The sequence below is a fragment of the Podarcis bocagei genome (genome assembly GCF_964188305.1).
Source record: "Podarcis bocagei genome assembly, chromosome: 14".
Classification (NCBI taxonomy): domain Eukaryota; kingdom Metazoa; phylum Chordata; class Lepidosauria; order Squamata; family Lacertidae; genus Podarcis; species Podarcis bocagei.
Window position 1 is genome coordinate 47,493,256 of NC_138139.1, and position 10,383 is coordinate 47,503,638.

The 10,383-nt window shown below is 42.9% G+C and overlaps 1 protein-coding gene and 1 long non-coding RNA gene across 3 annotated transcripts in view; one reads left to right on the forward strand and one right to left on the reverse strand.

Annotated features, from left to right (window-relative positions):
• Positions 1-1,422, reverse strand: part of CIITA (class II major histocompatibility complex transactivator) — a 44,258-nt gene extending 42,836 nt beyond the window's left edge. For both annotated transcript variants that reach the window (XM_081169398.1, XM_081169397.1), the window contains exon 1: positions 1,031-1,422. In XM_081169398.1, coding sequence (XP_081025524.1) covers positions 1,031-1,274 — 244 coding nt within the window. In that variant the 5' untranslated portion in view covers positions 1,275-1,422. The remainder of the gene's footprint in view (positions 1-1,030) is intronic.
• Positions 1-10,383, forward strand: part of LOC308573154 — a 285,151-nt gene that overhangs the window by 16,299 nt on the left and 258,469 nt on the right. The gene's annotated exons all lie outside the window — the stretch shown is intronic.

The window sequence follows — 10,383 nt, forward strand, 5'->3', positions numbered from 1 at the left end:
ACCTCAAAGTCCCTGCTCTCTCTTAGGGTCATAGAACCCCTATTATGACTCATTGCAATGCAAGACTCACAATGAAATAATGCTGGGCAGATGACCATCTGACCTTTGTTTAAAAACCTTCAATGGAGGACAGTCTACCACCTTCCTAAGGAATCCACATTCCACTGTCAAATGGCTTTTATCACCAGGAACTTCTTCCTAATGTTTTTTCCCTGCAATCCCCTTTTTGTCATTTGAATCCATTGGTGCAGACATGCCAACAGTCCTACTGTTCAGGATTGGAAAGCTTTGAAGCGCATAGCCCGCTATTTGAAGGGGACTTTGCACTACAGACTGAGGTTCACAAGTCAGAAGACTGGATGTCTTGAAATCTTTGCAGATGCTAGTTTTGGAAGTGACACCATGGATGGTACCAGCACTTCTGGAGTGTGCTACATGTACAACCACTGTCTGTTTGACTGGCTGTGCAGAAAGCAGACGACAGTGAGCCTAAGTTCCTGTGAAGCAGAACTCAATGCCCTGTCATTTTCACTCATGGATTGTGAATGGTTGATGCAACTGTTTCAGGACATCAGAGTTTCTGTGAAATGTCCTATACAGGTGTATCAAGACAATAGATCCTGTTTGGCTTTGCTGAACTCAGAGTTGCAAGCAAAGAACCAAATACTTGCAGATTAAGTTACATCATGCAAGAGAGTGTATTCAGAAAGGACTCATTCAAGTGTCCTACATGCCAGGAAATGAAATTCCTGCAGAATCCTACCCTCTGGAGCAGCCGAAAACAAGCTTGCTTCATCATCCATGTGACAGCCTGCTAAGTATTTGGTCATTTTCCTTTACTAGACTGGGTAGCCCTTAAAATGAAAGGCTCCTTTGCCCAGAAATGCCTTTGGAATAGAGGACTGTCCATTGATAAATAAGACACACAGTGCATCCCATCACTCGCAGAACTGAGAACGGATGGACGGCAGAATTTCTGCACTGAAAATGTTGAGCAAGTGTATGATAAAGGAAGAAAAAGCAAACTTACTACTCATGCTTCTAGCTGATGCTGCACCATGTTGGCTCAATTGCATGGCCGATTTTTCCACCAAGGTCAACGAAATCTTCCTTGCTAGATCCTCTCTGTCCCTTTCGTGGAGCAACGTCTGGTAGTATTCCTTGGATATGACTCCTCCTTCCAACATGAGGTCTAAAAGTGCCTGAATCTGGGTGGGAGACGCATCACAGATGATTCCTCTGACCCCTGGCAAGATCTTCCCAAAGAGATCCATGCCGGGGACGTCAACGGTGTGAAGACGATTTGAGACAGACTCCGGATTATGGACACTTATTCTGTATGCATGTAAAAGAAAACACGCAAAAAGTTGAAGTGAAAAAGAGTTGTAGCAACAGTTTCTCAGGACTCTTGCAAGTGCATTTCCTCATTTAATTGAAGTTATGAATGTGACTACCAACTAAATCTAACCACAATGTTTTGATTTAATGCTAGCGCAGCAAGAAATATCTTCAAACCATGTGTGGCACCTATGAAGAAGAATTCAGGGTCCATCTGGTTCCCCATCCCGGTCTCACAGTGACCAAGCAGATGCTCATGAGAAGACCACAGACCAGCACTCCCTTAATGGGCTACACTTCCAGGATTCTTTGGGGGAAGAAGCCATGTGTCATGGTCCGGTTCATGGGCGATCAAAGTCCTGGCTGGGGACGTCGGGACCGAGGGCAAGATGGCGGGGTGGGAGCAGGAACGGGGGTCCAGAAGCCAGGAGTCAAGAAGCCAGTGGTCCAAGGGTCAGGAAGCAAGGAGTCACGAAGTCAAGGCTCTGAGGATCAAGAAGCAAGGAGTCATGAAGTCAAGGGTCCAAGGGTCAGGAAGCAAGGAATTACAAAGTCAAGGGTCAACGGATCAAGAAGAAGGAGTCATGAAGTCAAGGGTCCGAGGATCAAGAAACAAGGGGTCAAGGAGCCAAATGCAGCAAGGCAGGAAATGTGTTGCTGTGGCAAAGAGCTGACCTTATATCCCTTCCCGGCTCTTGCCACCAGGTGCTGTGAGTTACCAGTTGGCTTCACCTGTGAAGCTGCGCCTTGTGGGTGTTCCACAGGGCAGTCACCACTACTGAGAAGGCCCTCTGCCTGATTCCCTGTAACCTCACTTCTCACAGTGAGGGAACCACCAGAAGGCCCTTGGCGCTGGACCTCAGTGTCCGGGCTGAATGATGGGGGTGGAGACACACCTTCTGGTCTACAGAGCCTACTAAGCTTTAGGGCTTTAAAGGTCAGCAGCAACACTTTGAATTCTGCTTGAAAACTTCTGCCTATGCTCTGGTACCCTCTAGGATAGATTACTGCAATGTGTTATAGGTTGGGCTGTCTCTGAAGGTGGTTCGGAAGCTTCACTGGTGCAGAATTCGGTAGCCAGCTTCCTAACGGGGCAAGAAGGTTTGAGCATATTGCACCGATCCTGGCCCGACTGGCGGGGTATAAAAATGAAATTATGATTATTAGTATCATCATCATCATTGAATGACGTCCCTATTTTTATTGGAGAAATGTTGGAAGGTATGCATACGACAGCTATGTTTTGGTTCTCGTACTGTTTAAGGAAATGCAAATTTAATAGGTTCAGCTTCCAATGCAAAATGAACGGACTCCCTCCTCCTTCCTTTCTCAGAGGCAACTTTGACACGGTTAATTTCTTAAGCTTTCTGAAACTGGGAGGTTGCCAGAGGTAACTGCCAAAAAGATTTCCTTTAGCCAACTGTATATTGCCTTCTGTTAGACAATTGGCCTGAGTTCTCAGAAGTCACGTGATTTTTCTGCTCTGTTTTCTACAAAACGCTTCCCTCCCAGATCAACAGGTTAACGCTGGCACGGCAACCACTTGGATAAACATAGAAGACAAGTTTCGGCTTCAGAGGTCAGCGATTAAAATATGTCAAGAGCAAGAAGCCTTGTGGGTTGCTCAGTCAGTAATGAACGAGATTTATAATCTAAGAGTTGTATGTTCAAGCAAAAGATTAGGCAAAACATTCCTGTATTGCAGAGGGTTTGACAAGATGACTCTCGTGGTTCCTTCCAACTCTACAATTCTATGATTGTAAGCGAACGGATCTTGCAAATAATCAGAAAGCAAAAAGATCATTTAAAAACCGAAACAACCTAGTGGGTGGAGGCAGCTCAGCTATTATTCCGCCCCTCCCTTAAAGAACAGTAAAGTTATTTTTGTGAAATGTGGGTTTGTATGCATGTGGCCCTTATCCTACGCTTGAGTAACTAACAACCAGATTCTCTGAACAGGGAGACTCATTGGAAAATTGCTGCACTCTGTCCAGCATAGCAGTGAGCCTGATTCAGGAGCAAGCCTGTCTTTCTGAAATTAAATCATCAAAGGCAATGGCTAGTTTTGGACTGGTTTGACTTCTGCTGTGTTTTATTACCTATTTGTTCAGACCTTCCAAGTGTCCCTATTTTCCCAGGACAATCCCAGATTTACAGAAGCTGTCCTGGTTTCTGATTTGATCCTGGAATATCCTGCTTTTTCCAGTATACCTGAAAGAGTGTCTCCATCCCCATCGTTCACCCCAGACACTAACGTCCAGCTCCGAGGGCCTTCTGGCAGTTCCCTCACTGTGAGAAGTGGAGCTACAGGGAACCTGGCACAGGGCCTTCTCGGTGGTGGTGCCCTCCCATCAGATGTCAAGGAAATAAACAACTATCTGACTTTTAGAAGACATCTGAAGGCAACCTTGTTTAGGGAAATTTTTAGTGTTTGCTGCTTTATTTTGTTTTTAATATTCTGTTGGGAGCCGCCCATGAGTGGCTTGTTAACCCAGCCAGATATTTTGGGGGGGGATATAAATAATAATTTATTATTATTATTATTATTATTATTATTATTATTATTATTATTATTATTATACATCCCTATTTTAATTAGAGAAATGTTGGAGAATAAATATTTGTTTCTTCTTCCTGGTATGCTCTTTTGTGAGCCTGGTGTCAACAAGCAGCATGAATACATCAGCATGAACATAAGAACACAGGAAGCCGCCTCAGACTGAGCTGGGCTAGTGGTCCATCCAGCTCAGCATTGTCTACACTGACTGGCAGCATCTCTCCAGGGTTTCAGGCAGCGTGTCTCTCCCAGCCCTGCCTGGAGACGCCAGGGATTGAACCTGGAACCTTCTGTGTGCAAGGCAGACGCTCCACCACTGAGCCACAATCCTCCCCCTTAATGTAATGCAATATAAAAAATAGGGGTTCCCGCAGATGACCTGTTTATCCAGCATTCATCCTGATTTGGTAGCAGAAAGCTTACATAGTAGGGTTGCCACATTTCAAAAGGTGAAAATCCAGCTTTTCTTTTTTTTGCAAAATCTTTGAAGAAAATCCACCAAATTCTACACTTCTGACATGGGTTGCCATACATCTGGATTTTCCCAGATTTTACACTGTTTCCGACGGCCGGATCCCGGCTATGTCCAGGAAATTCTGGATGTTGGGGAACCCCATTATATGGACGCAGGCGGCGCTGCAGTCTAAACCACTGAGCCTCTAGGGCTTGATGATCAGAAGGTCGGCGGTTTGAATCCCCACCACGGGGTGAGCTCCTGTTGCTCTGTCCCAGCTTCTGCCAACCTAGCAGTTCGAAAGCACACCAGCGCAAGTAGATAAATAGGTACCACTGCTGCGGGAAGGTAAACGGCGTTTCTGTGTGCTCTGGTTTCCGTCACAGTGTCCCGTTGCTCCAGAAGCGGTTTAGTCATGCTGGCCACATGACCCGGAAAGCTGTCTGTGGACAAACGCCGGCTCCCTCAGCCTGAAAGCGAGATGAGCGCCGGAGCCCCGTAGTCGCCTTTGACTGGACTTAACCGTCCAGGAGTCCTTTACCTTTTACCTTTTTACCTTATATGGTGGTTGGACTATGCCCTGCAGATTCACCCATCCCTAACCCTAGGAGCAGAATATCTGATTTCAAGCTCTGGCAAATGTTAAGCTCTCTCCCTCCCCCACCTTTTCTCTCTCTCTTTGAACTTAAGATACTTTTGGTGTACAACACTACCAGAGACTCTCCCAGGTCAGGAGCGGAGGAAGGGGGGTGTGGTGGATGCGGTCCCCCCCCCGGGTGTCAACACTGATGGGTGTGACAAAATGGCGGGCAGCACTCACCGCGGGGCCTGCAGCTCACCTGAGCCACACGTCTCTCCTGGGAAAGACATGGTGGCTTGGGCGCACGAAGGCTCCACGCTGCTCAAACTGTCCACCCACTGCCCCCCCCCAGCTGTAGGGCAGCTGAGTGGAGGAGGCAGGCAGACTCCAGAGGCCACGCAGTGCGCCCCACCCCTATACGGTATGATCATCTTTATTGTCATTGTCCCATACAGAACAATGACATAGGAAAAATCTACACCAGACATTCAGAAACCAACAAGCCTGCTATCCCATCCTGGTTAACCCCCTAAAAACTCTGATACGCCATAATTAAATACAATATACTCCCACAAAGACTACCTTACACTGCATTTAAAACCATAATCACATTCGGATAACAATTGTTTCTCAGGCAGCTAGTCCTAGCCTTCGTAACCCTGTACCTTCTTCCAGAAGGCAGAAGCTGAAAGAGATCATTTCCGGGGTGCGTACTATCCTGCGCTATCTCTGCAGCTTTCCTATGGCACTTGGAAACATAGACTTGATCCAAGGTGGGAAGAGTGCACCCAATTATTCTCTCCGCAGTCTTTACAACCCTGGACAGCATTGTTTTTCCCCTGACTGTGCAGCTCCCAAACCATACACACAGACCATAAGTTAATACACTCTCAACAGTACAATGGTAAAATGCCATCAACAGGTACTTTGAGAGATTATTTTTCCGGAGGATTCTCAGAAAATATAATCTCTGCTGTGCTCTCTTCATCAGGTCTTTACTGTTTTCTCCCCAGGTTAGGTCATCTCTCAACTCCATTCCTAGAAATCGAAATAGAGACCTGTTCCGAGACCCCGCTCTCACCCCGCCCTTATGGGCAGATCGTCCTGCCCCTGAGCGCATCGCCCCAGGCGCCCAAGCAGCTTCCTCTGCCGCTGTCCCAGGTTATTTATTTGTTGAGCATTCATCCTGATTTATGGGCAGATGGGGCTCATCAAGCTGGGAAGCGAGCCCATGCATGTAGGAGAAGGAGAACTCTGGTCCTAAATCTCCGCTACCTTGTCAGGTATCTTCGGAAGAAGAAAAGGCTCAGGAATAAATCCTTTTTTAAAAAAGCATTTTTATTAGTTTTTAACATATTAATTAACATTCATACAACAGAACTTCTCATCTTATACAATATTTTTTGGACTTCCGTCAACACCTCTGATTGTTTTCCGTTCTTATCACTTATTATGCATTTCTTAATTTCATATTACCTTTAATTATCTTTAACTAATAATTCTCCTCATTGTCTTTTTTGCAACATTTCAAATAATTCACCTTACAAAACTTCTTGCAGACCTACTAGCGTAATCTGTTTTTTTTTTAAATAAAATTTTTATTGGTTTTACAAACTTTTTTAAAGACAAACAAACACTTAAAAAGACAAACATACACATATAATGTCATAACATATTTTCCTAAACCTCTTTTCTAGGACTTCCCCATACCCCCCCCTTTCTGCATCCCAATGTCCAAAATTTTTAGCAACTCCCAATTGTTACTTTCAATCTCTGTCATCCTAATCCTCTCTGTATTCTAATCTTATATCGCTGTATCCCTTTGTTTCTATAAACCACAACACTTTAGCATTCATTAAGTTTATGATAGTCCTTGAGATAGCTTTTAAATTTTCGCCATTCTTCTTCCACCGTCTCTTTACGTTGGTCGCGGATTCTGCCTGTCATCTCAGCCAATGTCATATAGTCCATCACTTTCATCTGCCATTCTTCCAGAGTGGGTAGATCTTGTGTCTTCCAATACTTTGCGATGAGTATTCTTGCTGCTGTTGTAGCGTACATAAAGAAAGTTCTATCCCTCTTTGACACCAATTGGCCGACAATGCCCAAGAGAAAGGCCTCTGGTTTTTTAGGAAACGTACATTTAAGTACCTTTTTCATTTCATTATAGATCATTTCCCAGAAAGCCTTAATCTTCGGGCACGTCCACCAAAGGTGATAGAAGGTACCTTCAGTCTCTTTACATTTCCAACATTTATTATCGGGCAGATGATAAATTTTTGCCAGCTTGACTGGGGTCATGTACCACCTATAGACCATTTTCATAATGTTTTCCTTTAAGGCATTACATGCCGTGAATTTGATACCGGTGTTCCATAACCATTCCCAGTCAGCAGACATAATGTTATGACCAATATCTTGTGCCCACTTAATCATAACCGATTTGACTGTTTCATCCTGTGTATTCCATTTCAGCAACAAGTTGTACATTCTAGATAAATTCTTAGTATTGGGTTCTAGCAATTCAGTTTCTAGTTTTGATTTTTCCACCTGGAAGCCAATTTTCCTATCCTGTTTAAAAAACTCCATTATTTGGTGATATTGAAACCAATTTTCTACTTTATGTTTCAATTTCTCATGACTTTGTAATTTGAACTTATCTCCATCCTGTTCCAGAATTTCCCAATACTTCGGCCATCCGACCTCCATATTGAGTTTCTTCACTGCCTTGGCCTCCACTGGTGAGACCCATCTAGGGGTTTTGTTTTCCAACAGATCTTTATATCTTGTCCAAACATTGAACAATGCTTTCCTAACAATGTGATTTTTGAAGGCACTATTCAGTTTGATTTTGTCATACCATAAATATGCATGCCAACCAAAAGCATTGTTAAAACCTTCCAGATCTAAAATATCTGTATTCTCGAGGAGCATCCATTCTTTCAGCCAGCAAAATGCTGCTGCCTCATAATACAGTTTTAAGTCCGGCAGGGCAAACCCCCCTCTTTCTTTGGCATCTGTCAGTATTTTAAATTTGATTCTGGGCTTTTTGCCCTGCCAGACAAATTTCGAAATATCTTTCTGCCACCTCTTGAAACATTCCATCTTATCAAGTATCTGCAAGGTTTGAAACAAGAATAACATTCTAGGCAATACATTCATTTTAATCACTGCAATTCGGCCTAACATTGACAATTTCAAATTTGACCATATTTCTAGATCTTTTTTAATCTCTGACCAACATTTTTCATAGTTATCCTTATACAAATTCACATTTTTAGATGTCAAGTAAACCCCTAGATATTTAACCTTCTTGACCACCGTCAGCCCTGTCTCCTCTTGGAACTCCTCTTTTTCCATATCTGTTAAGTTTTTCCCTAAAACTTTGGTTTTTTGTTTATTCAGCTTAAATCCAGCCACCTGGCCAAACAATTGGATTATTTCTAAGACCCTTTTCGTACTAGTGTTTGGCTCTTGCAAAGTCAAAACTAGGTCATCTGCAAATGCTCTTAACTTATACTGTTTAGCTCCGACCTGCACTCCTTTAACCTCCTGGTCATTCCTAATCATGTTCAGCAACACCTCCAGAACTGAAATAAAGAGTAATGGGGAAATTGGGCACCCCTGTCGTGTTCCTTTTTCTATCTTAAGTTCCTCAGTTATTACATTATTTACAATCAGTTTAGCTTTTTGTTCAGAGTATATTGCCGCCACACCATTCTCAAAACCTTGACCTACCCCCATCCCATGAAGATTCTTTATCATAAAACTCCAAGAAATATTGTCAAAGGCTTTCTCCGCGTCCACAAAAATCAGTACTGCTTTAGTATTTATATTCACCTCTAGCTTTTCCAAAATGTCTATTATATTCCTTACATTGTCTGATAGGTGTCTTTTTGGGAGAAAGCCTGCTTGGTTCTTATGAATCTTTTCCATCAACACTTTTTTCAATCTTTTTGCCAAAATGTCTGCAAAAATTTTGTAATCCACATTAAGTAATGATATTGGGCGGTAGTTCTTCAGTTGAGTCTTTTCAGTCTCTGTCTTTGGTATGAGTGAAATATACGCTTCTTTCCACGATTCAGGTGCCTTTTTTCCCTCTAGGATCTCATTACAGACTTCTTTTAATGGTTGAATCAACCACTCCTTCAAAGATTTGTAATATCTGGAAGTCAGTCCATCTGGTCCTGGAGATTTGCCCAGTTGCATATTCTGAATGGCAGCCTCTATCTCTTGTTCTGTTATTCTCTGGTTCAGATCCATCTTACTTTGATGAGAGATTTTTTGTAATCCATATTTATCAAGGAATTTGTCTATATCTTCTTCATTTTGCAGGCCTTGAGTATAAAGTTTCTTGAAATAACTCAAAAAGCAATTTCTAATTTCATTGGGTTTAGATATGATCTTTCCGTCCACTTCTAGGCTGGTAACTGTATTTAATTTCTGCCTTTTCTTCAATTGCCACGCCAGAAGTTTGCCACATTTATTTGCTGATTCAAAAGTCTTTTGCTTCATTTGCTTTATCTTCCATTCAATCTCTTGATTCATCAATTCCATATATTGTGTTTGATATAATTTAATCTCTCTTAAAATCTCCTGGGACTTTGGTTTTGCTCTTAGTTTCTTCTCTCCCTCCTTTATCTTTTCTAAAATCTTTTCTTTTTTCTCATTTTGTTTTTTCCTCTTTATTGAGTTTTGTTGAATCAGAAAGCCTCGCATCACCGCTTTGCCTGCGTCCCAGACCACTCTCTTCTCCACGTCGGCCCTCAAATTTATTTCAAAATAGTCTTTTAAGGTTTTTTGGGCCTTCATTATTATTGCTTGTAAGCCGCTCTGAGCCCGGCCTTGACTGGGGAGGGCGGGGTATAAATAAAAAATTATTATTATTATTATTATTCATGAGAATCTCCTTGTCTCGAAAGAGGGTGTCATTCATTCTCCATCTAAATTGACCAGTTGTTGTAAGTTTCATTTCCATCTTCACTGCGTTATGGTCGGAGCAAGTTTTTGGGCAGATTTCTACCTTCTTAATCTTTGGAGCCATGCCACTAGTAATCCAAATTTGGTCAATTCTGGTCCAGGTCATCATTGCTTGGGAGAAAAAGGTTCCCTCTCTCTCCAGAGGGTTCCTTGTTTACTAGCGTAATCTGTTCATCACAGTTACTTTTCAAATAGTCCGTAAATTTACTCCAGTCTTCTGAGAATCTCTGGTCCCCCAGGTTTTGAATCCTTCCTGTTAGTTTATCTAATTCTGCATTGTCCATCAGTTTCATCCTCCATTCGGCTCAGGAGTAAATCCTACACAAATCCAGAGTGGAGTCCTTAAGACAGTTGGGTGGCACCTTGTCTGCCTCCTCCCAGCAACTCCTACAGTTCTACTTTCCTTTGGACCCCATCAGTGAGGGAAACAGGAAGGGGGGAGTCTTGCTATCTGGGCAGCCCAATATCTCCAGA